General features: G+C 39.7%; 1 protein-coding gene across 2 annotated transcripts in view; it reads right to left on the bottom strand.

Annotated features, from left to right (window-relative positions):
- The window catches only part of rapgef6 (Rap guanine nucleotide exchange factor (GEF) 6), a 147,219-nt gene that overhangs the window by 107,064 nt on the left and 12,157 nt on the right, over window positions 1-27,998 (bottom strand). For both annotated transcript variants that reach the window (XM_067492005.1, XM_067492003.1), the window contains 2 exons: window positions 2,251-2,321; window positions 1,433-1,489 (listed from right to left, as the gene is read on the bottom strand). In XM_067492005.1, coding sequence (XP_067348106.1) covers window positions 1,433-1,489; window positions 2,251-2,321 — 128 coding nt within the window. The remainder of the gene's footprint in view (window positions 1-1,432; window positions 1,490-2,250; window positions 2,322-27,998) is intronic.

Genomic DNA, 27,998 nt, shown 5'->3' with positions numbered 1-27,998 from the left:
ATTTGTAACATTTGCTTCATCCATCTCAGTTCTTATTAATTCACACCCTGTGACAGACAGACAGGCAGAAAGGAAAGCAGACACACTATCAGTGGATCTGTCAAGATCACCATCAGTCCAACATCAGCGTTCACATTCGCTTTCAGAGGAAAAAAAATAAAAAAAGGGTTTCATTGGGCTAAAGTTATTTAGGGATCCACAAACAAAGTGGATGACTAAGGAGAAAATATTCACACATTTCTTTGAATCATTTATTCCAGCCACTTTCAGTCCATTTTTAGAGATACATTTTGTTATTCTCTACATTTTTTTTCCTAATGAAAGGACAGAACTAATGACAAATTAATTCTAAGCTATAATTATAAAATCATGACTAAGCCACATCATTTCAATGGGTGACATGTCCTGTCACAACATTATAAAACGCACTTTTCCTGTCTGAGCAATGTTTGCTTAAAAAAAAAACAAGTGACTCAAATGGATTTTAAAAAATTGGTCATCTTAAATGAAAATTAATATATATAGTTCAGATAAAGTAGTAGGAAAATGCAATGGCATCGTTTGTAATTTCTATTACATTATAATTCTGTATACAATGGTCATGACATGATCTGATCTTCACTAATTTCATAAATATCAATAAACACAATATTTTTAAGTCCTAATCTTTCATATGTTTATCGAACACACCCATTAGAAATGGAAAGTGTTTGAGGAATAGAAAGTAATAACACAGTTTTAATAACTAGTGTGACTACCTTCGGCCACAACAACCTCAAGCAAGTTCTTCCTGTTCACCTACATAACATTCAGAAGGAATTTTAGACCATTCTTCCTCCCAGAACTGCTTCAGCTGATATTTGTAGGAAGTCTTGTGTCAACAGATTTCTTGAGGTCATATCCAGCGTCTCAATTGAGTTGAGGTGGCAAAGCAGCTCCAATGAATCTTTCAAGTGTTCGCTGTTACTTTGGGTTTCGTTTTTACCTCATTAAGCATATTATTAATTTTATTAAGAGCATATAAGATCTCTTTTTTTTTTTTTTGAGAGGCATGGCTCAAATTAGCCATTAGACATTTCATGACCAATTTGTGCAGAAAACCGGGAATTGCAAACAGAGCCATTGCTTAATATTATAATACTATGTGACCAAATTCATAAAGACAATCAGAAATAAGGTTTTTGATGTTTTTTTAAATAGTTGTATTATGGTTTAACGATAATGACAGAAATATAGAAAATTGCCAGTCAAGCTGCTTAATGGTTAAAACTGAGCGTTGCAGTGGTGCCAAGCTTTCAAGTGTTACTGTTAAAAACTCTGGGTAAATAGAGTAAAACAAACATTCTTTATTAGATATTGGAATAAATAGAGAGTATGAACAGCAGAATATGCTGTAGCAGACACTTCCTGCTCAGTGCGAGTGTGTACTTACTAGAACAGGATGCGGTTGGCCTCATGTCTTTCATACCTGGCTGAGGTACACATCGATCTGAGAGAGGAAAAACAGCATTAAGCTTTTCACTGCAAAAACCTTCCTAATACATCTCCAGCTCTGACAATCAATCACTTGTCCATCTCAAACCTTTTCTTAGAAAGCAATAAGATCTCACATTCTAGAAACTATTGTTACTGCCTTGCAGCTCTGCGTGTTCATTTACATTGCTCTGAGCTGAACCAAAGATTTGCTGTGTTTTCTCATTTGGTCAGTGAAAAAAGAAAAGAAAAAGATCAACCAAAAGAGAACCAGAGTTTGAAAACACAACTTAAATGAACTCCCATTATATTGCATCTTGGGGACGTAAAATACTGGTACTTGTGGTTCATTTTATTGTTCAGATATCACGAATTAGAAACGACTCTACAAGATGTCTGCACCTGTCTCTGTGGTTTGTTAAGCAGACAGTGCTCAGACTTGCGTTTTAACATGAGCACTCCTGTTCAGATGATATTGTTGTGACCTGCTGAAACAGGAAAATACCTCATTCCTAACTGCAAGCAAAAACATTTCAAACATGCAACGCATCAATAATCAATGTCTACAATGCACCTCAGCCTGAATGTCCTGTGAATGGGTGGGAAACAAACCTGGGGCAAAAGGCATTTACCAAACTATTCTAAGCACTTCTAAACCTGTTTGGATAGGGTGTGCCGCATTAAACAATGCACACACAAAGTAAGCCTATGGGCTACTGTAAACTAAATCCACTAAGATGAAAATGTAAATGGTACCTTTTAATGATGCACATTTACCTTAGCTGATGTTCCCTAAGGTGAGAGAGGACGTCCATGTGGTAGAGGTGGCAGTAGATGGTGTGAAGGTCCTGCAGGACAGAAAGACAATAAACTCAATATTAATAAACATCAACAATTTCAATAAATTCACAAACAGGACAAGGACTCGACTCAGGCTCAGGATATCAGCTGACAAAGAGTACTAAGCATCACCAGCATCCACTTTTCCCCCCCAATTTAAAATCTGCAGACCTAATTACATGGACATCAATGGGATCACGTTAGGATTGCTGTGACTGCAAGTTGTTATTTTAAAGTTTATGAAGAATCTGTATCACAGTGACACCAACCCACTGAATTTGATTGGTGCATCAGTACGTGGAAAGATGTCGTGCACAGACACTGTGTTGATCTGTGCTGCTAGCCTGAAGTTTACAGGGTTTTCAAACAATGTAGAATAACACACAATTTGTTAAATCTAAAATTTGCTGAGAGCATGTGTTTAATAAGTCAAGGCTTTTAAAAGATTAGCTCATTGTTTAGAGTGAACGGAAATTCTCAGCAATGTGTAAATCACATCTTGTGCCCTGGCATCGGCCACTTGAACTAAGCCAAGCGCTGCCTATCAAATTGACACCCTCAAACCAGACAGGCAGGCATACCACTTATCTACACACCCGACATCGCCGAGACACACCGATATACCCACTCGCTGCCTAAAATAGTCTTCTATCAGAGCCAGCTGTCAGAACATAAAGAGGCTGTCGGTGTGTGTATTAGCGTTGTGTAAGCATCTGTAGGATCAACTACCTTTAACAGGTGGACACATAGTCTCTAACAGACAGAAATAAACACAATACTTTCATTATCCTACTCTGACTGACGCTACTTCATAGCAGACAATTTAATAGCTAAATGAACGGTCCAATATTTGGTGAAATGTGCTTACTCGCTTTCTTGTCAGAAGATGGAAAACACAATTTATACAGTACTACTCTTATATTTGTATGGTAAAGACAGTGCTAACGCTAACTAAACCTCCTTCGCATAAATAAATTCCAATACAAGAAGCATTAAACACAAACTCTTTGGTAAAATGGTGAATAATTCAGTTTTATAGCACTTTTATCCAAAGTGCATTACAATGTTGCATCCCATTCACCCATGGGCATACACACTGCCTTGAAAGGGTCACCTGACCCACTGGGAGCAATTTGGGTTTTGGGGTCTTGCCCGAGGACACTTCAAAGTGTAGCATAGAGGAACCAGGATTCAAACTACCGACACTGTGGTTCATGGACGGCTACTCCACCAACTAAGCTACAGCTGCCTCCATTGTTTGGTAAATCTGTCTGTCAAAGTTTTTGGTCAGGATCAGTAACTCTCTGCAGTTTCTATTCGCCTTGCCACTGGACAGATCCCAGCTGTTCTGCAGCCAGCTGTATTGGTGCCAAACTCAGTCAGCCTGCTGCTGGTAGAAGTTTCATACTTTGCAAACAAACACAAGAGTTGTATCAAATATCTCAACTCTCTGAAAGAAATCAATTCAGAGAAGTTCCCCAAATATCAAACTTTTACAAAGACTTAGTCAAGAAGGTTGACAACACTCGATCAACACAGTTGTTGGCCTACAAATCCTGCCATTAGACACTTAGGCTTGATTTATGCTTCCGTGTCATATCTACACCATATGTGTGGCATAGGTAGGCCCATGAGGTACCTCACACTATAGCCTGACCTGCACCCACCCAGAAATGTCAATACATGTTACGGTGACTCAGGCTTGGATGGGTCACTTGGCTGCATTGCGTTTCTTCATAAGATGAAATCAGTCAAGATTCGAAATTTCTTTAAGAAGTTCAAGTAAGTCCAGTTGCACATAACAGAAGGAGGAGAGAGGTACAAAATTTCCTGTAAAGCACAGCATCCTTCTCTGTCAAACACGCTCTCATTCTGTAGTAGCCATTGTGGACACCCAGTATTTTTCATCATAGTCAATTAAAAAGACAAATGAAGTGTCCATGAACTAGAAGTGGCATCATTCCTCATGATACCTGTAACAATTATCCCTCTTTAGTATAAAGCCAAAGCTGCAGTTTAGCAAGAAGGCGCAAACACTGGGGCAGCTTCACATGTACCATAATCTGAAAATAATAAATCAGGAACTGCCTAGATACCAACTTGATATCTGCAGTTTCCTTGCTTCTTGCTAGTTTTGTGTACATACAGCTTAAGCATATTGAGGATTTGTTTCTAGTCAGAAATTTATTGTCAAGCATTGCATAGAAATACTGAGAGCGACTCATAAGTCTATAGTTTGAGAGTGTGTGAGATTTTCTAATCAGCATAGACAAACACACTCAAAAAAACAAATTCTATTTAAAAGGAAATCATGGATTAGAACACTTAGACATGGTTTCCTAATGAAATTCAAATCTTTGGCCATTGGAGCAACTAGTTTGTGCATCTTTCCATAGTTTGTTACATATTCTTTTTTCAAGAAATTACAAACAAAATGTACTTAACGCAAGAGCTATTGTGGTGTAATAAAGTACTGTAACAACAAAACAGAAAAAAACCAATGATTGCTTTTTGTGTGCACTAGTGAACTGAGTGAAACATTGGGGTCACCAGTAAGAAGAAAGAGGAAGATGATATTGAAAAAAGGATGAGTGGATAATGTGAACAGAAAGTGCTCAGACGAAATGAAACGAAGAGAAAACAGAAACAGAAGCACGAGATACTGATTAACCATAAGAGATGCCAGATAAAGGTGATAGAACCGGTCTGCTGAGTTCATTAGATGCATTCTGCTGCTACCTGAGTATCCACTATTTGCCAGTGTCAAAAAGAAGTTTACTAGGCCCATTTATAGTGTCTGGCTCCCCTGCAGTGTGCAGTGTGAATAAACGCTCACTGACACTTCGGAAATTTCAGATGTCTGTCAAAGATACATTGCCCAAATGGGGGAATCCCTGGGCTGAAACACATTGCAGCTGTTTCATCAGACGACTTCATCATTCATTTGCTGTGGCCTTAATTTGGATGCTTAAAACATGCAGACCTCCTTTTGTACACAGTGGCTGCTTCTTATGCCGAGTAAAAACACATCAGGCTCTTTGCAGCCATACAGTAGAGCTGTAACCTCCATTTAGCGATCGTGAGACTGAGACAGATAGCACAGAGCAAACAGCGAAAAGCCAGTTCACAGCGATGAGGAAGTGGAAGTGTATTGACTTTAAATCACAGTTAACTGGGTTAGTGAGCACAACAAAGCGCAGCAGTAAGCATTCCTGTCATGTTGCTGTGCGTGTGCATGTGCGTGTGTACAGTAAGTGTGTGTAAGTCAGAACATTCAGGCCTGAGGCAACTAGCTTGTGTGGGGTCTAGGATTAGGTGAGACATTCAGTGTCCACAATACCACTGCTTGTTAGTGTGTTTCTGGGTTACGTCAAATGCACGGCCTGGCTCAATAAGACACATCACATCTACTATTTTGCTATGTAGACTTTTTCTTAGGATATAATATCTTGAGTTGGATGTTTTTCTGCTTTTACAAAAACTGGACATATTAGCAGCATTTGGCGATTGTAGTTTGTAAGCTAGTCATAGCTGGTCAACGCAAAGTATGCTGCATAAATGTGATGTAGAAACTTGAAACCTTCAGTGAGTTTACACTGGGAACTGGGATTTTGGGAGACATTTTGTGTCCAAAAGCTGCATTTTTTAAATTTTTTTATTAATTTTTTAAAAAATTACTCAGTTCTGGTGCGAGAAGGGCTTCTTTGATTTAAATGCATGGTTTTGTAATATTTCAGGAAATGGTACACAAAAGTTTGTAATACTGAGCTTGTAATAGTGTCTTTGCACTAATCCAAAGCCCACACATATAAAGCCACAGAAAATGGTTGTTAAAGCGACAATCGTCACCAATGCAGTCTTTTGATTATCTGCTGTTTAATCAGCCATTTAAATCGTACAGGATCACAACTGGCTTAATCTGTTATTTTAACATTTAGGTCCAAAGTCCGTGATAGCTACAGTGTGAGTGTTGAGCAAATCTTGGCTTAGGCCTTAAAGGCCAATGCACATTGACACCTATCACATGTGCACAACTAAACATGATGACATTCTCATATTTACTTTAATGATAAAAATAAGCACATTTGCACACCAATTTCCAATTATTGCAACTGTATACACAATTTATCTTAAACACACACTTCAAAATTTTCCTAACCTGTTGAATAAATATTGTTCTGACTTTTACTAGACCAGAGCTTAAACACGCCCAATTTCACTGCCCTGCCATATTGTTGCACGTGACAATAAAGCTCTTGAATGTAGAAAGGTTCATACCAAGCCCTCTGGACAGTAAGCAAACTCAAGCAGACGAAGTGCATGAAAAAGTAAAACACAGTTTGTGCAACTGCTTCTCGAGAATCATGTCAAACAGGGTCAAAACCCTCACACACCTATACTGTGTGAAACAAGCAGCTAATTAACTTGTCATGAACAAGCATAGTCAGCGCACTGACAAATGGACATTTTGCTTGAAGATCCATTTCTGGGTTGCATGTAGACAGTCTGCTACCTTGGGAGGTGACAACATCTACATGGTGCATACAGATGCAGAAAGTCTGAACTGGTCTTACTGCTGATCCTGACCTTGGTCATCTGACTGGTCGGGTTACTCTTCTGAGGTAAAGAATATAACATGAGTTGCCCTGTAGAACAGATATATGAAACAACAGCAACACCAAAAAAAATATCCAACACAACTTTACTACATGAAAAAGCAAAGTACATACAGTACTGATTCTACAACTAACAAATGCCCATGAAGTCAACTGTCCCCATTCTATGTATTGATTAGCGTAAAGCAGGTCATCAATAGGCCCAGACAGACAGATAGCAGGATGTCCGAGGGGATCTCTGCTTTGCGGTCTCCCACAGAGAGACAGGATGGTAACACAATCTCTTTATATTCAGTACCTCTCTCTCTCACTCTCTCTCTCTCTGCCTTTGATGTATAGCCTATATACAAGTGCATGGACTTGGAACTGAAGGTGTGATGGCTGTGGTCTGGTCTACAAGTTGCCTACACAGGCAATCAATAATAATCAATAAATTGGGTTCATAAACTTGAACCTAAAGGATGAAAATCTATCTAAAAAACAACAACATTGTTGTAGTAAATATGCACGGAAATAAAAATTTGCACCATCTGTTCCCTGCAGCAGCAACAGAAGTTCTTTTATTATTTTTCCCCCATGTAACAGTGATCAGCCTGTGGTTTACAAAATGATTGCTGTTGCATTGCTTCTAACAAGGTCTGCTTTGTCTCGACATCTGAAGACAGCAAAACCTATCATGTGCAACTATCAAAGCCACGTCTTTCATGTAATTAACCTTACACCCACATGTCATGCATTGCTGTCTCAGTGTCCTCCCCTGGGACAGCACAGGGCAGCATACCAACCCTCCTCCTCAGTGACTTCTGACCTTTTTGGCCTGTCCTCCCTGGCGTCTTATGCAGTGGCCTGATGACCCCATCTGTGACTAGGACGTCACAACCTTAGGAGAGACACTCATTACCTAATCACCAGCTGAGACAGTAGCATTTCATCCCACTGCAACTGTGCTTACATTCCTTAATAGTTGGATGTTTGTCACGCTGTCTTAAATTACTACATTTTTATTTTTAAATATCATAGCTATAATAGGTTCAGTGAAACCAGAACAAAGACACTAAGCAACAGTTTTAGTCCTCAAATGTTTGTATTTTATTTAATATTCCTTGTGGCTTCACAGCAGAACAGCATGAGCAGAATAAAACTAGATAAAGTTGTTTGGCTGCAAAATGTCTTTGTCACTAAAAGTGGACTTTGAAGTTTCAAGGTTTGCAACTAGCGTCAGAAATTTCTAAAACAGCTAAAAACGTGGTTGTCAAGCAGAGTTGAAACGAAACGAGCAGATCACTGAGCCACCAAGCTCACAGTGCTTACTCTGGTGTGTGTGTGTGTGTGTGTGTGTGTGTGTGTGTGTGTGTTGACAGATAGATAGCTACAAGACTGCTGCCCCCTCCTGGCAGAAACATCACTCTCAGTGCTTAATGAGACTTAATCCAACAGATAGTCTGCAGCTGCCTGCTGACACGTTAAATATATCTTAAAAGTAAGGTTTAGTTTCATTCTATATTACATTAATAGCTCACCCGCAGAGACAGTACACTGAGGGGACAACAAGATTTCAAAATGACTTGAAATGTGAGTTGCTATTTACTGTACAGTGCATTAGTGTAGCAGAAAAGAGATGTGAAATCAGTTTGCTGCTGTGCCAGAGCTGCCATGTGACTTGACTCCAGAATCTATTGTGAAGCTATGTCATCCACATTTTATAGTAGCAGTAGTTCAAATGCATTTGTTTCTAGGCCTGACAGAATACTGACATTTTGACATGTGGCCTGCTCAAGTGTGTCTATTGCTCACACATTAACAAGTTGTGGCAGCACAGAACTAGGACCAGTTACATAAAAGCAAGTTGCTGCAGTGCAGAGGCTGCTGTCCCACCCACCACATTTTTCCCTTTCCCATCAAAAGACAACCTGTTATTGCAGAATTCATGTTATGTTGAGACACTCCTACATGAGTAAGAAAAAGGCTATTACACTATAGATCTTAGCTGAATAGCAGATTATGACCATGGTGTGGCAGGAAAAGTTCAATATACTTCCACCCAATCTTTGTGAAAAATTGACTTTTACAGAAAGAACCAGGTCTTGTCTCCAGCTGTGCTTTTGTTCAGGATTCAGTTGCCCCTCGGCCCACTCCCGCCTCCACCAGTATGTACAGTATGCCGACTGAATTGGTCACCGACACAGAGACGATATTGTCGACAGGCGACACAAGCCATTTATTCCAGCTGACACAATACACAGCTTGGCTAACATCCTGCATGCATAGCCAGCATTTAACATTTACCTTAGACTACAGACCGCCCTGGCCTCTGAACCAACATTGTGCTGAAATGTGGCATCACAATGCTTTCGTGTACAGTGTAACCAGAAAGCATTTGGGTTAATACAAAAAGTCAAAGTATTCTTTTAAAAACAAGGAACATGAGATTTTTTTACTGCATCAGTAAATAGCCGAATGCACCAGTATATATTTACAATCACATACAAATACTATTCTTTTTAGTAGTCATCTGTAAGTACAGTTTCTTGGGGTGAAGATGAGGTGTGTACTCAAATTGAAAGGTAGAACTTCAGTTATTTTGTAAATGAGTTGTTTGTGCTGAATAAGAGGAGATCGTGCACACAGATGTTGCATATTTGACTGGCTTACTTTAGTTATGGGGATTCGGAGTATTTAAAGTTTTTAAAAATTGTCTGTGTGTCTAGCTGATTTATTTATTTATTTTAACCAATTTTGGACAAAATGGAAGGTCTACGCACAAACAAGCGGATCTAGTTTACAGACAAATGGGCACTAATCTTGAGCAGAGGCGATTCGTTACTTGTTTGGCTTCTGTATGAGGACTGGTAAAAATATAGTTACATTTAGAAAATAAACAAATTTGTCCTTTAACATTAGGCCTTCTTTAATAAGCTGGACAGGTTACATGTATGTTGCCGTTTTTAAAATGGTAATCATGGCCAGTATCATGCTTGCAGAGAAAAATATTTCCTTGGTTATTGCTCAATGCATCATAATATCACTACCAGACAGTAATGATATTATGCCTGAAGGCTCAAGTGAAAGCATGAAATGAAGGAAGATATGACATTAATATCCCTAAAACCCTAATGGTTTCAACCTAGATATGATCCCTTGGTATAATAACTGCAGACAGGATCATTATCCATGCAACACAGAATCCCGCTAACAATCCCCTGCTCCATTGTGCAATACGGCCTTATCCCCGTCAGCATCAGTGTGAGGTTTCAAGTGCACTTGCGGCACTTAAAACTTAAATCCCTTTCTTATGCTCACGGCTCAGCCTCTTTTCTACTTAACAAAGAATCTATTTTCAGGATCAAACCCAGGTTGGAGAGAGGGACTTCAAACTGCTCACAAAAAAGCTTCACAGACTTTTTGCTCCCAAGGTTTCACCACAATATGAACTGATCACTCAGTAAATCGAATAAAGTGCGCAGTGTCTGCTAAGCAAAAAAGCTGAAAACAAATACAGTGCAAGTCCTCTAAGCCTGACAGTTTCCACAATGAAAACTAGAGTTGAATTCATAAAAAGCCTAGTGACGACAGTCCACGGTGCTGGTTGTGAAGCGGGTTATGGAAATAGTGGGAAGCAGGGAGGGAGAGCCATGAGAGGAGTCAGTCACGACCATAAAACAGAAGCTTCTTCTTAACTCGGATCTGCATATGAATGGGACAGCTACAGTTATTATATGGCTCATCTGATCCCTGGGAAAACATGCAAAGTGCAAGAAAATAATTGCCCTAAACACAGCTGAATAAAGGATGATGGTGTAAAATAGATGTGAATATAGGGCTTGCTTCTTTAGTGGATGGTTAGTAATTACTTTATTCCTGGGAAGGATTCCAACTGTGAAGCATGGCAAACTTGCTGCTTCTTTACTCTTACTAGAAGAGGGTGAAGAGCAGAGAGTGCACCACTCCAACTGCTATATTTCCACCCGCCAAACCCAACAGCCACACACATATGCACAAAAAACAGTGCCACACAGAAATGGAAAATCTGACTCTTTATGTAATCTTAGCTGCAGTTTCTTTTTGCTGAAATGAATGAAGTCAACATAGGAAGTTTCTGGGGTTTTTTGTCCTCAGTGATCGTTCCGTGGCAGTGAGGAATCATCAAGCTTCATACATTCAATTATTATTGAACACTGGTTAAAGTAAAAAATAAAAAATAAATTAAAAAGGTGTAGTAGTAGTAGTATGAAGATATTCTTATTCTGTGCCATGCAAAAATTAAGAAAAGTCATAATGTGGGGGGGGAAAAAAAATTCTACAAGTCAAAAACCAGAGTTTAAAATGAAAGAGATGTACACCAATCAGCTACAACATTGCCACTGGTGGTCTTAATAATGTCATGGAGGACAAGGCATTATTAAGACCACTTAATAATGCACGGCCGCTTTGAACAATCTACTGCTACACAATATTCAAGTCAAAGTGAAAGTGTTGGCCTACAAATCACTAAAAGTACCAAAATTGCTTTCATCAGTTAAGAGTACTGAGCAGATTATCTACATTTTTCTTCAAGTTCATAGGTTTCCCAAATTTCAAAGACACCTCAAAACATCCTGAATAATAATTTCATAATTGTTTTGCCCTCTCCTGCTCCCTCTCCTTGCACTCATAAGTCATTCCTTTGCCTGACAAGAGCACAGTCTGCACCTTTGTTACAAGCTCTCATTAACAGCAAGTAACATTACTGCCCAGTTAATCTTAATTAAAGTAAGAGTTACAGAGCTTTCCATCACATGTGGTTTGCAACTTATTTGTCTTTCACGCTTCTGCCTCTCTAACTTCTCCCCCATTAGCTCTGTCCACCTCTACTGCCCTCAGCAGTGGAAGACAGCAGCCAGAAAAGTTCAAAGACGCAGATGTTAGAGACTGAACACAAAGTTGAGAGCTGCACTTGGCTGCTGCCGGTTCCTGCCAGACACAGCTCAGCTGACAAGCCAAGTCTGAGGGTGGGCCGCTAAGTTTAGGCAGGCACACAAACAGAAATGTGCAAATATAAACATGAAGAGGTACGTAAATGAATACGGCAGCTCCGGGTCTCTACAGGAGCAGATGATGCATCCATGCACTTGGCCTACACGTAGCTGTCATCTACACGGCCCCTCAGCCACAGGGAGGCTGTCACACAGCCAAGATATGGAACAGAGAGCTGATCTCTTTCACCAATCTGTTCAGACAGGCAGCTCTGCTCTGCTTCTCAAATTAACTGCAGCATCATAAATCAAAAACAGAACCGACCTCCATACCCTTGTGCTTTCATACTACTTTAGAGAGGCGAAAAGAACCAAAGGTCCTACAGCTACGCCCGCTTTAATTGTTTTGGTTTGGTTTGGCTCCATGCCTCAGGTGTTCCTAAAGCCCAGGTCATGTTACAGGCCAGGTAAAGCTGGAATATATGGTTTCTGTGGTGAGAACAGTTGAAGCATCAGCAAAATGGAACCACAACTAATGCTGAACAAGCTGGTCTCAACAGTAGGTTTCATTATTCTTGCCTAAATAGTGAAAAAACAAAACAAAAACACCAATCATCCTTTCAAGGTTCCCTATAAATAGAGGCTAAGGGCTAAAAGCCACAATTTATGTTGAGAATGTTGGGGCAGAGAAGCTGGTGAGGGACTTAGTGAAACTTTAGGCAGGTTTTAGTTAAAGATACAATAAAAATAAATCTGAATTATTTTAAGTGTGGGAAAATTTTGCATGTGCTCTAGGATCTTAAAAAAAAAAAAGACTTGATGACCTAGATGTTTCCGCCCAGAGCTGCTGTTCTGGCTGTGTCCCCCGGTAATTAAACTACAAAATTTTTTGCATGAACATCTGGGCATGTGCTGACATTCACATATAGTTTGAATATGTCTGCATGGAAAATACCCTAGTGCGTCATGCTGAATCACAACTATCGGATGCCAGCGAACCATGTGATCACCTAAGATACACAGCCAAACCTTCAGCAGATACACACCCACATCACACGCTCACAAAGTCCTGCTTATAAATGGCTTCTTATCTGTGTAGATATAACCCAATATAACTTCCAGTTAATAGTGGGCTGACTGTAGACAAGTTACTTTACTTTCTGCGGCCCTGTGCCATAGTTTCCACACTGAAGGCCAGGCAAATAAAAAAGGCAAATGCACTCCAGACAATCGTGATAAAATAAAAATCCAACAGATTTCTATTTTTGTAGAGTAGGAGGGACCAACTGGAGATTATCTGTCTTGCTTAGGAGCAAGACATGGTTTACACAAGAGCAGTGTTTCTCATTTGCAATTGTTCAGCAAGCTAGACATCGGTATTTGGTGCATTAAAACATAACCTCCAGAGATGAAGAACACCGATTCTATGATCTTTGTTGTAAGAAGACATAAAAACCTTCTATAAACTTAGTGAGTGGTAAGAAAGGTCAGTGAAGCCAATGTGTACTTCTTTGCAAATGTGCAAAAGTCAATCAGCTCAAGATCTGGCAAAGAATGCGTAACAAAATATCATATGAATGTATTCCTGAATCCAAACGTGTTACCACAGAAATATACAAAGCACCAAACTGCACGCATCAGATGCTGTCATGCAGAGTCATGACATTTTTGGATAATGGTGCATACAGTAATTGATAACTGACATCACTCAAGCCTAACCTCACTTTAACCATCTCAAAGGATATGTGAGTGTGTGGAAATTGTTTCCATATGGAGAGATCAATCTGTCTCTATCGGCCCCTCTGCCATGCCTACTTAACTGCTCAGACTGCTCCCGCTTGCTGAGTCAATGGATGCACAGTACCCCTCATTGTAGTACTACAAACTCTGTGATTTATGCCACTGAGGCTGATCTTGCCCGTGTCAATAAACTGGAATGAGTGGTGTAAGTTTCCAAATTGAAGCCTTAGCTTGACACTCTCGTGTCACTCAGTCCACATCCACAAATCCACAGGACCACTCGATGAAATTGACATGTTTACTTAGACACACGTATAATGTGTAAATAACAGTCTTCAACACGCAGAAATTTCAACAGAACATCATTGGCACGAAACACTCAAAAACAAAAAAAGAGAGAGACGTAAAGAAAGAGAGAGAGAGAGAGAGAGAGAGAGAGAGAGAGAGAGAGAGAGAGGTCAAAAAACTGTATGGCTCCACTGTCCTCTAATTTCCCCAAAAAACCCTGTTTTCGTAACCTGTCACCTGACTTCCCCTCCCTCTATTCTATCAGAATAAAAGTACTTATTTACTCAAAAATAACAATCATAGTTTCTTTCAGATATAAAGCATTTTGAAATCAACCAAACACAATTCCCATCAGAAAAATTAAACAAACTTGCTGAATATGGCAAATATTTCTTTCACTTATTTTAAGACTTTATCTATTAACTTAAATTGCTGTAATCAACCAAACATAAACTGCATTTAGGCTCCTACATTACCGGCCCCTAATTGTTATCAATGTCCTTGAAACAATTACTCAGATGTTTAACTTCAAATTAAACGAGCCTACATACTATGACAAAAAGTTAAATGTCACTTATTCAATCAAGTCTTCACTTTCTTGCCCAGTGTCAAGAGTACTTTCATTGTCCATAGTTTTAGAACTGTACATCAATTAGTTTTACATTCTTGTAGAAGACAAAGCTTTGTCACTGGACGACGAAGCTCATTGGTCTTGGTCTTGACCGTCACTTGACGCACCAGTCCTTTGTTATCTGGGAAAATCTCTACAATTCTTCCCAGTGGCCATGAATTTCTGGGTGCTGTGTCATCACCAATCAGCACCACATCGCCAACACGAAAGTTTCTGCCAGGTGAGCTCCATCGCTGACGTTCTTGTAGCTGCATGAGGTATTCTTTGCACCAACGTTTCCAGAAAATGTCTGCGAGATACTGAATTTGTCTCCACCTGCGTATTGCGTACTGATCATCCTTGTTGAAGACTCCAGGTGGTAACTCAGGCTTCACCTTAAGTAAAAGGAGATGGTTGGGTGTTAAGGCCTCTAGGTCATTGAGGTCTGGAGATGCTTTTGTAATAGGCCTGCTGTTTATAATAGCCTCAGCTTCACACAGCAAGGTATGAAGACCTTCTTCATCCAAAGGTTGTTCCTTTACTGTGACATTCAAAATTTTTCTAACTGAGCGGATTAACCTCTCCCAGCTACCTCCATGGTGAGATCCAGCTGGTGGATTGAAATACCACTGAATGCCCCTTTGCTGTAACATTTTTGCGATGTTACTGGTGTTCCATTCCTTGAGTGATTTCTTTAACTCACTGTCAGCTGATCGGAAGTTGGTTCCATTATCAGAATACATCTCTCTTACTTGTCCTCTTCTGGCAAGGAATCTTCTAATGGCATTAAGACACGCATCAGTGTCAAGTGATGATGCTACCTCAAGATGCAAAGCTCGTATAGCAAGACATGTGAAAATAACCCCATATCTTTTTACTTTCCCTCTTCCCCTTTTTACCAGAAATGGACCAAAGTAGTCAACGCCTACTCTGGTGAATGGAGGGTCATCAGGCAAGACTCTGCATTTTGGTAAATCTGCCATAAGTTGCATACCAGTAGTTCCGTGCAGCCTTTTACATGTGACACACTTACTCAAGAATCTTCTTATGGCTCCATTTGCTCTGAGGATCCAGAATCTTTGACGTAGTTGAGCCAACATGTGATTCCGTCCAGAGTGAGCTGTAACATCATGAATGTGTCTCAGCACAAGCTTTGTGATGTGTGAATGCTTTGGCAAGATGGCTTGCTGTTTGGAGTCATCTGGCATTGCTGCTCGACTTAGCCTCCCTCCAACTCTTATGACTCCATCTTGAAGTACTGGGGCCAATTTATAGAGAGAGCTGCTCTTCTTCACCCTTTGATGTTTCTCAAGCATTATCAAGTCTTCTTTGAAACTTTGCCATTGACAGTATTTCAAGATCTCTTTTTCTGCTTCATTCAGATCTTCACAAGTTAGAGGTGTTCCTTTGAAAGTTTTCTTGAACTGTTTCATTCCATTATTTTCACTGGGTATGCCTGGCTTCTTTCCCTTTGCCGTCAGTTTCTTAAGCAAACCCTTCAGTTTCAAAAACCAGGCAACAGCACGCTTTAGTTTTGTCCAGGATGAGTAGTGGTTCATCAACTGGTCTACTGTATCTTTAGACTCCTGTACCTGAATGGCATGCACCTGATCTACCCTTTTGACTTCTAAGTCATCAAAATCCAACATTTTAGGATCTGGATTCTTGGGCCACTGATCTTGTGAGCTGAGCAAGAAATCTGGTCCTAAAAGCCAACTGTCACATTTTAGGAATGCTTCAACGGTTTGTCCTCTAGAGGCATGATCTGCTGGATTCAGAGTTGTATTGACATATCTCCACTGAGAAACCTGAGAGTAGCTCAAGATTACTGAGATCCTATTAGCAACAAATGTTTTGAACCTTGTGCCTTCACTGTTCAAATACTTTAACACAGCCGTGCTATCAGTCCAAAAGATCGATTCGTCAAGTTTTAGCTCAAGCTCTTTCTTCAGAAGCCTATCCATCTTGACTGCAACTGTGGCCGCAACCAATTCCATCCTTGGGATGGTTGGTGATTTTAATGGTGCAACCCTTGCCTTTGCTATCATCAGGTTGCATTCAACTTTACCACTTGCATTACGTAGCAGTAGGTAGCTTGTTGTTCCATAGGCATCCTCACTTGCATCAGCAAAATGATGCAGCTGTGCAGAGACTGGTGAACCAAACTGCCTTGTCTTCACACTTCTGTTGACTTCAAACTTCTCAAGTTGTTGCAAATCTGAAACCCACCTTGTCCAGCTCTTAATGACATCATCAGGTAGTTGTTCATCCCAGCTGAGTTTCCGCCGGCACAAATCTTGCAAGATTTTTTTGGCAGGCAGAACTATTGGTGCTAGAAATCCCAGCGGATCAAAAATAGAACTGACTAGGGAAAGCAAGCCCCTCCTAGTATGTGGTCGATCTTTGAGGTTGATCTTAAACTTGAACTTATCTGATTCCGCACACCACTGTATTCCCAGAGCCCTTTCCATTGGTAAGTTGCCTTCATCCAGATCCAAATTTTTAAACCCTTGTGCTCTTTCCTCCTCAGGAATTGAGTTGAGCAACTTCCTGCTGTTACTTGACCATTTTGTTAGTCGAAATCCACCCTTTGCCAATATACTCCTCAAGTTGGAACACAGGGCGATTGCAGTATCTTCATTAGTGACTGACTTAAGACAGTCGTCCACGTAAAAGTTTTTCTTGATTGTCGTGGCAGCTTCTTGACCAAATTCATCCTCAAAATCTGTTGCACATTTCTGAAGTGCAAATGATGCAACACTTGGTGATGATGTAGCGCCAAAGATGTGAACCAGCATTTTGTGTTCAACAAGTTCCTGCTTGTAATTCCCATCAGGCCACCAGAGAAACCTGAAGAGATCTGTGTCTTCACTGCTGACTCTGACTTGGTGGAACATGGCCTCCACATCAGCCATGACCGCCACAATCTCCTGTCGAAACCTTAGGAGGACTCCTACCAATGAACTTGTTAAATCTGGTCCCTGCAGGAGTTGCTGGTTCAATGACCTCCCTTGAAAGCTTGCCCCACAGTCAAAGACAATGCGCAATTTTTGCTTGACTGGATGTCTGACTCCATGATGAGGCAGATACCAAGTTCTTCCTTCAACTGGTTTACTTTCAGCACTGTTGAGTTTAATTGCATATCCCTTTTTAAGGACATCATCCATATATGCAACATATTCCTCATAAAACTTGACATCTCTTGTGAATCTTTTCCTTAAGTTTAGCGCACGTTGCTCTGCAACTACTCTGTTGTTTGGCATGCACAGTGTCTGGCTTCTCACAGGAAGGCAAACACTGTAATGGCCATCCACTAGCTTTACAGATTGAGACATCATATTAAGAAACTGGTGATCTTCCTTGGACATTTCAAGATCTTCGTTTTGTCCAGCATCAGGAAAATCCTGCTTAAACTGCAGCTGCCAGAGCTCTTCTAGTCTAGCTACTGATATTCGATTTGCAGTCACTTGTGTCAATCTGTTTCCATCCATTATGCCACCTCCACTTCTGAGCGGTCCATTTACTGTCCAACCCAATATTGTTTTCACAGCGTAAGGTCCATTTTCCACACTGCTCACCACTTGTAGTGGCTCCATCGCCTTGGGAACATTTGCTCCTATAAGTAATCCGACCTCTGCTTGAATAGAGGAAAGTTTTACCTCCTTCAGGTGGGGCCACCTGTCAACATCCTCTTGGCAGGGGATATTGTCCTTAGTTACAGGAATGGATTCTTGTGAATACACCTCTGGAAGTCCAACAAAGTAGTCGCCATCCACGTTACTTACTTCTAGTCCAGTCACAATGCATGTGCTCACAACTGATTCACTTCCCATTGTTCGCAAAGAAATTTTTGTGCTGCGTCCATTCATGTTAAGTTGGTTTAACAGTGCTTCTGTAGCAAAAGTAGCTGAGCTACCTGGATCCAAGAACGCATAGGTCCTCACTGTCTTGGTTCCCTTTTCAGCCTTTACACACACTGGAATGATTGACAGAATACAATCTTCCTTACCGGCCCCAATGACACCAAAAGTTGCTTTCATTTGTACTAAGGCACTTGATACAGACTGTTGAGCACATGTTTCCATTGATGTTTCTTCTTGAGACTCTTTTGTGTTGATGTGCAATAGAGTAGGATGTATCCGGGAGCATTCTTGACATTGAACCTTGTCTTTGCAGCTGCTACTCATGTGACCATGTTTTAGACATGCAAAACACAGGCCTTTACCTTTCAAGAATTCAATTTTGTCCTTATGTGGCTTGCTCTTTAGTTTCTTGCAGACTGTAAGATTATGTTGTTCTCCCTTGCAGTAAATACAGGGCTTACTGATTGCATCCACTGGATTGGTCTGCATTTCCGATGTTGCTTGTTTATCATTTTCAGTCTTAACCTTGTTTTCCACTTTATGATCAACAACGGCTGTTGTGAACACCCTTTTAGGTTTGAATGTTTCTGTATATTGTGGTTTTGCCCTTTGTCTGACTGGGTCTCTAATGCTTGTAGTGGTGTCCTTAATATTTCCATAAAGTGGATGTAATATATACCTCACTTGCTGATTGACAAAGTCTACAAAATTCTTGAACTTCACTCTTTGCCTTGTTTTTTCTTGTAGGTCACAAGCATACTTTCTGAAAGTTTCTTTAAGTTTGTATGGAAGCTTATTAGCTAGTGCCTTTATGTTAGTTGTATTATCCAAGTCTTCCAAGTAATTAATATCTGACATTGCATTGGAACAGCCTGTGAGAAATAATGCAAAAGACTGTAGCGCAGCGCCATCTTCTGGCTTAATTGTCTGCCACTCCAAGGCCTCCTTTATGTAGGCTTCTGCTATCTTGTAGTCATCTCCAAAATACTCTTTCAGCATTTGTTTTGCTTTAGCATAACCTACTAAAGGTTCCATGTGAATGCAGCTCCTAACCAACTCATGTGGTTGTCCACTTGTGTACTGCAACAAAAATTGTAGACGATCACGATTGTCATCAGTACGATTTTCAATTCCATGCTCAATCGATCTGATAAAGGAATTATATTCAAGTGGATCTCCCTTGAACGTTGGAATGTTGATATCTGGGAGTAGAGACGCCTTGTGATTCTTTACAAGGTACTCTGAGACATTGACTTGCTGAGAAATAGCTTGGCACAGACTGTCAAGCACTTGTGCACCATTGTTTACTGTATTTAGTGCAGGCGAAGTCCGCTGAGGCAGTGGTGGATGCACATAACATCTGTTAGGTGTAGGTGAGGCGTACTGTGATGATGGGTGAAACGTAGTTTCCTTCTGAGTTTGACTAACATGATCACCAACTGCAAAACTGCTAACGTCTGTTTGTGCGTCTTCGTATTTTTTCAAAATGCCCATTTTTGCATCTGACTCAGCAAGAGCTGTCTGCATGGCATGCATTTCTTTCTTAGCTTTTATTACAGCTTCTAGTCTTTTTTGCTCAGCCACAAACTCTGCTTCTTCTTTTTCTATTGCCAACTTCTCCTCCAAAGCTGCAGCCTTTGCCTTTAAGGCAGCACGCTCCATTACGATCTTCATTGTGACTGGAGAAGATGTAGAAGAGATGCTTCCATGTTGTGATCTAGTCCTATTTGAGCATTTACTTGTTGACTTTGATGATGTAGATCTATTATCTGCATGTCTTAGTTGTCCTCCAGCTTCTTTGTCCAGCTCAGAGCATTTCATCACATCTTTCATCCATCCTTCACATTTCCAAAAAAAATCATTCATGAATTTATTTTTTGGACCAAACCAATAATTCTGATCCTCCAAATATTCATCCTCAACCATAATTTGTTGCAACTGAGAGTTCAGGTCTGTAAATTCTTGCTGCAAAGAAGTAAAGTCAACTCGTAATTTATCTTTAACAATGTCAACATTTGCTTCATCCTCCATTAATTCCTCAATTTGCTCTACCATTCTTGTTAGTTGAGATAGCTTCTGTCTGCGTGCATTGACTTGACTATTTTTGCGTTCTTCTACAGCCTTCTCAGTCATTCTTACTTTCTGTTTTCCACAATCCTGTTTTTCCATGACCAGCAAAGGTTTCCACACTTAATTAGTAAAAATATGAAGGCTGATTAATGAAGCTTTACATGAGTATTTTCAACTTTGTCTCTCCTGTTCCCCCGTTTTGCTTGCAGGAGTAGCCAGTGCGCACGTTAACACCTTATGTAAGTTAGGTTACGTGATTTACGTAACAGCAATTTGTGGAGAAGCACGGCGAATTAAACTTACAGTTTGTTCTGTGCAAATTGTCCTTCCATCGTTCCATCTTTTCCAAACTCCATTTATCCGTGAAAAGCAAGTTTTTTGACTAATGTAAGTTTCCAAATTGAAGCCTTAGCTTGACGCTCTCGTGTCACTCAGTCCACATCCACAAATCCACAGGACCACTCGATGAAATTGACATGTTTACTTAGACACACGTATAATGTGTAAATAACAGTCTTCAACATGCAGAAATTTCAACAGAACATCATTGGCACGAAACACTCAAAAACAAAAAAAGAGAGAGACGTAAAGAAAGAGAGAGAGAGAGAGAGAGAGAGAGAGAGAGAGAGAGAGAGAGAGAGAGGTCAAAAAACTGTATGGCTCCACTGTCCTCTAATTTCCCCAAAAAACCCTGTTTTCGTAACCTGTCACCTGACTTCCCCTCCCTCTATTCTATCAGAATAAAAGTACTTATTTACTCAAAAATAACAATCATAGTTTCTTTCAGATATAAAGCATTTTGAAATCAACCAAACACAATTCCCATCAGAAAAATTAAACAAACTTGCTGAATATGGCAAATATTTCTTTCACTTATTTTAAGACTTTATCTATTAACTTAAATTGCTGTAATCAACCAAACATAAACTGCATTTAGGCTCCTACAAGTGGCTACCTGGACTTCCAATTGCAAGCAGACAAAGTCACTTTAGAAGTCATGACCTCTGACCATGGCATCCGGAAAAAGCACTTCAAGTGGAAGGGGGGTAACTGTTTACAAATGAGAGGGGGGAAAATGGGAATTGGTCCGGATTTTGAATTAGTCCAATTACTCAGTCAACCGGTTAAGTCAGCAGTGAAAGACCATTCAGATTGTTTTAGTCTTGCGTGGCAGACCAGGTTTTTAGTAGGTCTCCATTCATATGTCTTTAAAATAGTTATATGGTTGTTTCTGAGGCCACCTGTCACTACTGGCTATCAATCCCTCTATGACATCCCATCCCAGACTCTGGTCCACTTGTCTGGATTTTATTCTAAGGTATGTTTTCTTATTTGATGCGCAAGTGTGACTCAATGTTCAGAATCATGTTAGTGTTTGTGTAGTGTGAACAAATAACACACTACACAATCAATTACCTATTGTTAAAGCAGTATAATCCTAGAAAATGGAAGCTGTGACAAACATGAAAGCATCAGAATCATCCTCTTCAACTTAATCTCTGCAGGAACTCAATGATCTTAGAAACAAAGTTTGATGCAACACACATTTGAAAAAATAAAAAAAGAATTCACATTCACAGCATTCCAGAGGTGAGTCCTCTGCAAACAAATTCAAATTCAAGCTTTTTTCTAGTGATGTTCTGGTAAGAGGGTTAAGACATCTTTCACTATGTTGAGGGCTTTACACGTGCACTTTGCTTTGTTGATTTGTTGTATGCAGGGGCATCAAAATAATAATAATAATAATAATAATAATAATAATAATAATATAGAAAACAATGTTTGGACATCACCACAATGTTCAGGCACAATTCTGTGTTGATGTAAACACAAAGTCACATGTTGTACCAGGCAGCAACAACCTCCGGTCAACAGCAAATTAGCCTGTTTGAATCATAGGCCCGGAATGTTTAAATGCAAACAAGCATAGAGCAGTTTATTTTCAGTTCATGGGTAGATCATCTAAGCTATATAAAGTTATTAATATGTTACTATTTCTCAAACAGTGAGCATATATCAGCCGACAGGACAGATGACAGGGCAGCTATTACGGTTTTCAGGCCCTCTAACATCAGTTTCAGCGTTTCCCCCTCTTGATCAGTGCTGTTGAACTACGAGGCCTAGGCTCAGAAATAAACTTTAAAGGATGTGTGGTTAGGTTTTACTGTATACAAGTTTGTCTTTTTGGAATTTGTCTGAGGGCATTTTTCACAAGTTGACGAAACAAGCAACAAACTGATCCAGAGAGTGACAGACTGAGTGTCTAAATGACAGAGTGCTTCCTTTGTGTAGCAGACCAAGAAGTAACAAAAGAGTACATATAACCAAGCAGAAATATAAGTGAGGAGGTGAATTTGTGACCAAAGGACAAAAGCAAATGAGCGAGGTGCTAAAAGAGCTCAATTTGAAGAAAAAAAACTGCATGCATGGATGACAAATGAAACAAGCAAATTGAGTAAATGGACAATGTGGGAAAAGAGTGATTGATAAAGTAAGTAACTGAGTAAAATGGGTGACTTTACTTGATTGAGTAAAACAGCATGAGTCAAAGTAACAGTTAGTCCAACAATAAAACTGACTCCATCTCTACTGCTACTACAATATTTCACCTTGTGCAATCTGCACAATTTACTCATATGTCTTTGTAAACCAGGCCGCTTACGCCTTAGGGGACAACATTTATACTCCACACTGCTCACCAAATATTTCCTGCATTCCCATTTTATGTATTCAATGCTGGCTGCCAGGTGCATACTGATACTTTTTTTAAAACCTAAAGCATTACCTAATACTGAACATCATTAACACAAAAAAAAAAAAAAAAAACAGCCTAATCTGCAACAGCTTCACATCAAGCAACATTAGTTCTCTCTCCAGTACAAAATGTCCTGAAAAAACCAGCAGCCAGTGTCTTATGGTGAGGAAGTTGTGTCAACCACAGCCTTAGCAGCTGTTTACATCAAGTAACCAGATTCTTTTCTAATAGGTTGAAATACCTTAAGATGACGAAACAGGTAGACACACACTTGTGACAGTCCAGAAGGGTCATGGCAAAATGAGACACTGGTGGGTGGTCCAACATCGTATGAATAAAAGTGCCGGGATATTTTATGGGGTTTAGTTTGCACACATTTCTCTTATGGCATGGCCCGTGAAATTCAGTATCAAGGATAGGGCCTGTCATCATATCCTACTTAGTAGGAGAGGCTCAAGGGAACGTGAATGGAGTATTGACACCATACCCGTAAGCATAATGTTGAATGCCATGGTGCCTACATGTGCATTTGAAAAGTTGGCTACTGCACAAACGTGCAGATACCACAAAGAAATACTTGAAAGCAATGTTTAAAACCTTCCTGCACAAATCCATTTACAGCAACATATTAATTAGTATTGTACATATACTGCAACTCTAAGGAGGTTAACAGAACCCGTGTGAACATGCACACTAGGACTGAGTGATGACAAGTGAGAGGAAAGCAGTAATTGGCATTTCTGGCCCAGCTTTATTCTTCTAAAGCATCTGAGAAAGGGAAGACAAACTGGCTTGGTGTTAGTCTCTCTCACTGGAATGTTGTCAGTACAAGCCCTTGTAGTAGCTACTGTCTTGTTTTCGCTTCACAAAACACTGTGTTGGGATTCGCATTATCTGTGGAAGATGACTTCACTTGCAGATTAGTAGATTAGTGTATTTGTAATGGTATGGAACTAAAATTGCTGCAGTCACTGTGTGCGAAGTTTGCATCTAGACAAGAGCAAAAAAAGCACAGCACACAAGCGCAAGTATGTTTTTACAGCGCCAGTAACCACTTCAAACATTTGTTTGCACTCTGCACATAATTTTTAAATTCTACACCCTGAACTCCACGTAGAGTGGCCACAAAATATGCACACAGGCAATTATTAACTGCTGTCAACTGCTACATATAAGCTCTCAATATCTGTAATCAATATATTGCTCGTAGTAAGGCAACGCAACATATTTATGCAGTTCTTAAAAGAATGCTCCTTGTTTTATCTAAGACCTCTGTATAAATCTGAAAAGCTATAGGGCTCCTGGTTTGGTGTACAAAGTGAAGAAGTGCTGGGGTCCTGGGGCACATGGCTCAATAGGAAGCAGGCGGCAGATGCTGGTCAGTAGCTTGCGGTTTTGTGTTGTGGTTTGAACTGTAACTTAGTTCTTTCACAATGGGATCTGTCAAACCAGGGGCCGCCCACAACACTACAGACTCCAACACACTCAGTAGGAGCAGCTGGCAGTCAGTGTCAAATGGATTTGATGTGACGATTGAGGCAGACTGTCATAATTACGGATTTTAAAATATCCCCCCGCCCCCCCCAGACTGAATACAAGTACTTACATTTGAGGACTTGCCGATACAAGTACTACACTGTTTTGCTTCTACTGCTGGACAGTAGATCTAAAACAGTTGGGTTACAATTTATACTAAGTGTTTGCAATATAGTCATTTAATATGTCCCATAGAGAACATTTTGCCCCAACTGGCCAGTAAAATCACTGCTGGTGCAAATAGTCAGGCTTCTGGAGTGTCCCATACTTTAAAGACTGGACAGTTCACATTTCAACACAGTTTCATGAAGTAGCACACACCTAACGACTGGACTTTCTAAGGTAGACAAACTGACAAATCCTGTGAGAGCTCATTATCTCAGTAACTGGGAGCAAACGTGGCTGTAAAGAACAATATGAAAAAAAGAAAAACACAAAGTGCAGATTTGGAGTAAGTTTCTGGATGGAGAGATGTGGACATAACAGACTGCAGGGTCTACAAGGTAGAATAACTTGTAAAATACAACAAACTTCAAGTAAAGCTGAAGTTAATGTAGATCTCCCGCAGTTGTCGCCAATGTCAGTTGCAAATATTAAACATCATCAAAATAATTTTGAGAAACGTGAAAAACAACTTTGTAAATTGAAGAAGTTGCATTTTATATTTGTCACCATCAATTATCTAACACCAGCTTTTAGTAAACAAGACATTTTTACACCTCCACACTGAACACAAAATTAGCAGTTTTAAAGAAGTTTTATGAACACGAGTACTCAAGGCCATTATCAGACCCAATGCCTGATACTGGTATCAGGTGAGTAGGAACAGATTCTTATGCTCCAACTAGTAGCTGAGTGAATATTTAAACACCTCATACACTTTCTGGGTTTGATCAGCTAGAATCCGTCTATTGCCCCATATGTGTTAAATCTTAAACATTTCTCAATAATATTTAATTAAATATACATGACTAATCAAGCAACAATCATTTAGGTTACAGCTGGTTAACATCTGGTCGAATACAACAAGATGTGGGCATAAATAATGTTATATCCATTATTTAGTAGCATTTAAATTTTATGGACAAATTATTCCAATCAAGAAAACTCCTAGACCCCACTTACATGTAGAGGAATAGTCAAACAGACAAATATCAGAAGCATTTTTAATCTTCATTATCTGACTCACTACAGAGTGCAAATGACAATAGCGCTAGCACGACAGAGAATTTGTGCAGAAACCTTGTGCCATTCTTAACATTTTCTCTCTTTATGGTCAAAACAAAGGATCCGCTAAAAGTTTACAATAAGAAAGACAGCACTGCTGTTAATTTTTCCAGGGGCTGCCCCCTCGCGCATCAAGCGATGCCTGGCTATCGTAAGGAATGGCGCTGCTGTTGACGACGGCCAGGTCTCTGAAGGATTTACAGAGTTTGAAACCTACATTCTCCATGTGTTCTACTCAACCCAGCCCACATAGGCAAGCATGTATTTTTGCTGTGGCAACAAACAAAAGGATACAAACATCACGAAGGTCAAGAATGCAAGAGGCCACACATTGTTTAAAACAATGAAACAAAATGAATTTTTTTCAAAATGAGTTTTTTTTTAAATAGCATTTTGTGGTTGCATTCTATACAGTTTGACTGAGAAGAGGTCCATTCTTACATACACTGGAGAGCTTGATGGAGGATTGTTGAAGCTGCCCACAAGCATCATCTGAAGTTCCTATGAGGGCTACTGCTGCTTAACTTTGCAGTCTGGCCTTTGGCTTTCTAGTGTCATTTCATTGTCAAAGCAATGTCCATCTCTGAGCTGCTTACAAACGTATAGTCATCGTTCTTTCCTTCAGAGAATGTCCTTTAATGCTAGACAATATTTTAAATGACACTGTGTAAATTTGGTACGTCATATAATGTGTGTGTTTGTGTATCTATATAAAAATATAAAACATAATGCTGATGTTCTTTTTTGTCTAATATGCTTCAGGCGTAAATTATTTCGTCACACACAAACATTTAAACCTTGAATTTACAGTGCATTCATTTGAGTCAGCACCAACATACCAACACAGACAGAGGTACTGTATCCGCTACTTTATTTTTTGATACACATTCCAGACCAGTTTTGCAAGGCCATAAAACTGTTTTAATAAGAGTTCTGTAACAACAGGTTCTTATACAGGCTGCTTCCTGACCTACTTCTGCTCAAAGGAAACTACACCAAAACAGCGAGGAGCCGAGACTCAAGGATCTGTGGTACTCCCTGGTACCCCACCTTGTCAGTGCGACAGCAACAGGTCAGTTGACAGAAACAGAATATGCAGTTTTAATTAACATTTATGATTTTAAGTCTTATAGCACTTTAAATGTCAAAAATTAGATTGTTCACAGTTCAAAAATGTCTTGAGCTGCAGGTTTTTGTTTCATCTAATTACAGAAATAATTGAATGGTTTTGGCTGTTTTTACTACAGTTCAGACTAAATAAACCCAGGAGAGCTGTAAAGTTATTTAGATGCCCAGAAAAAGTCCCATCCATGTTGTCCTTAGGTAATGGTACGTGACTCATATTATGACATGAATCCGTTTGAAACCCTCCCAGCTAAATCATCGATCCAGATTACTGACAACTACATTAGAAAATGAGTGGTGCGATCAATTAATATGTTAAATGTACAACCCTGTGTACATAAAACTACTACAGTTTGACTCTCAACAAGAAACATCCAGTCACAAAGCTCAAAGTTCAATCACAAGAATGACTCTTTTTATTATCAGAATTTGGTTATGTAAATATCAAGAGACATATGATTAAGGCAGGTTGGTAAAGGGCATGATCTATGGGACCAAAAGTGCAGAATTGTGAGGATCATCAGGCAAATTGTTCAGGCTGGATGTGCAGAAAAAAAAAAAAAATTTAATTGTGTTGGTTATCAGAAAAGGCCTAAATATATACCAAGCATTACATCATACGGTCGTCAAGGATTATTAAAGCTGAAGTGATAAACATAAGCTCAGTGGCCAATGATGTCTGGTTTTGACAAAACTCCTCAACATCCAGCAATCATTTCGACAGAAAAGCCCACTTAGCTGAAAGGTAAAGTAATTAAGTTCAGACAGCTTAACATTGGCTTTCAGGGTCCTTCCTTATTATTAGCCACAACAGCTAGTCACAATAAAACGATCAATGATGATTCAGCTTGTCACGGTAACTAAACTATGCGAGTTAACCTCTCTAGTCCCTTCAGTCTGCAT

This window comes from Channa argus, chromosome 22 (genome assembly GCF_033026475.1).
Source record: "Channa argus isolate prfri chromosome 22, Channa argus male v1.0, whole genome shotgun sequence".
Taxonomy (NCBI): domain Eukaryota; kingdom Metazoa; phylum Chordata; class Actinopteri; order Anabantiformes; family Channidae; genus Channa; species Channa argus.
This window is presented reverse-complemented; position numbering and strand designations above follow the sequence as displayed.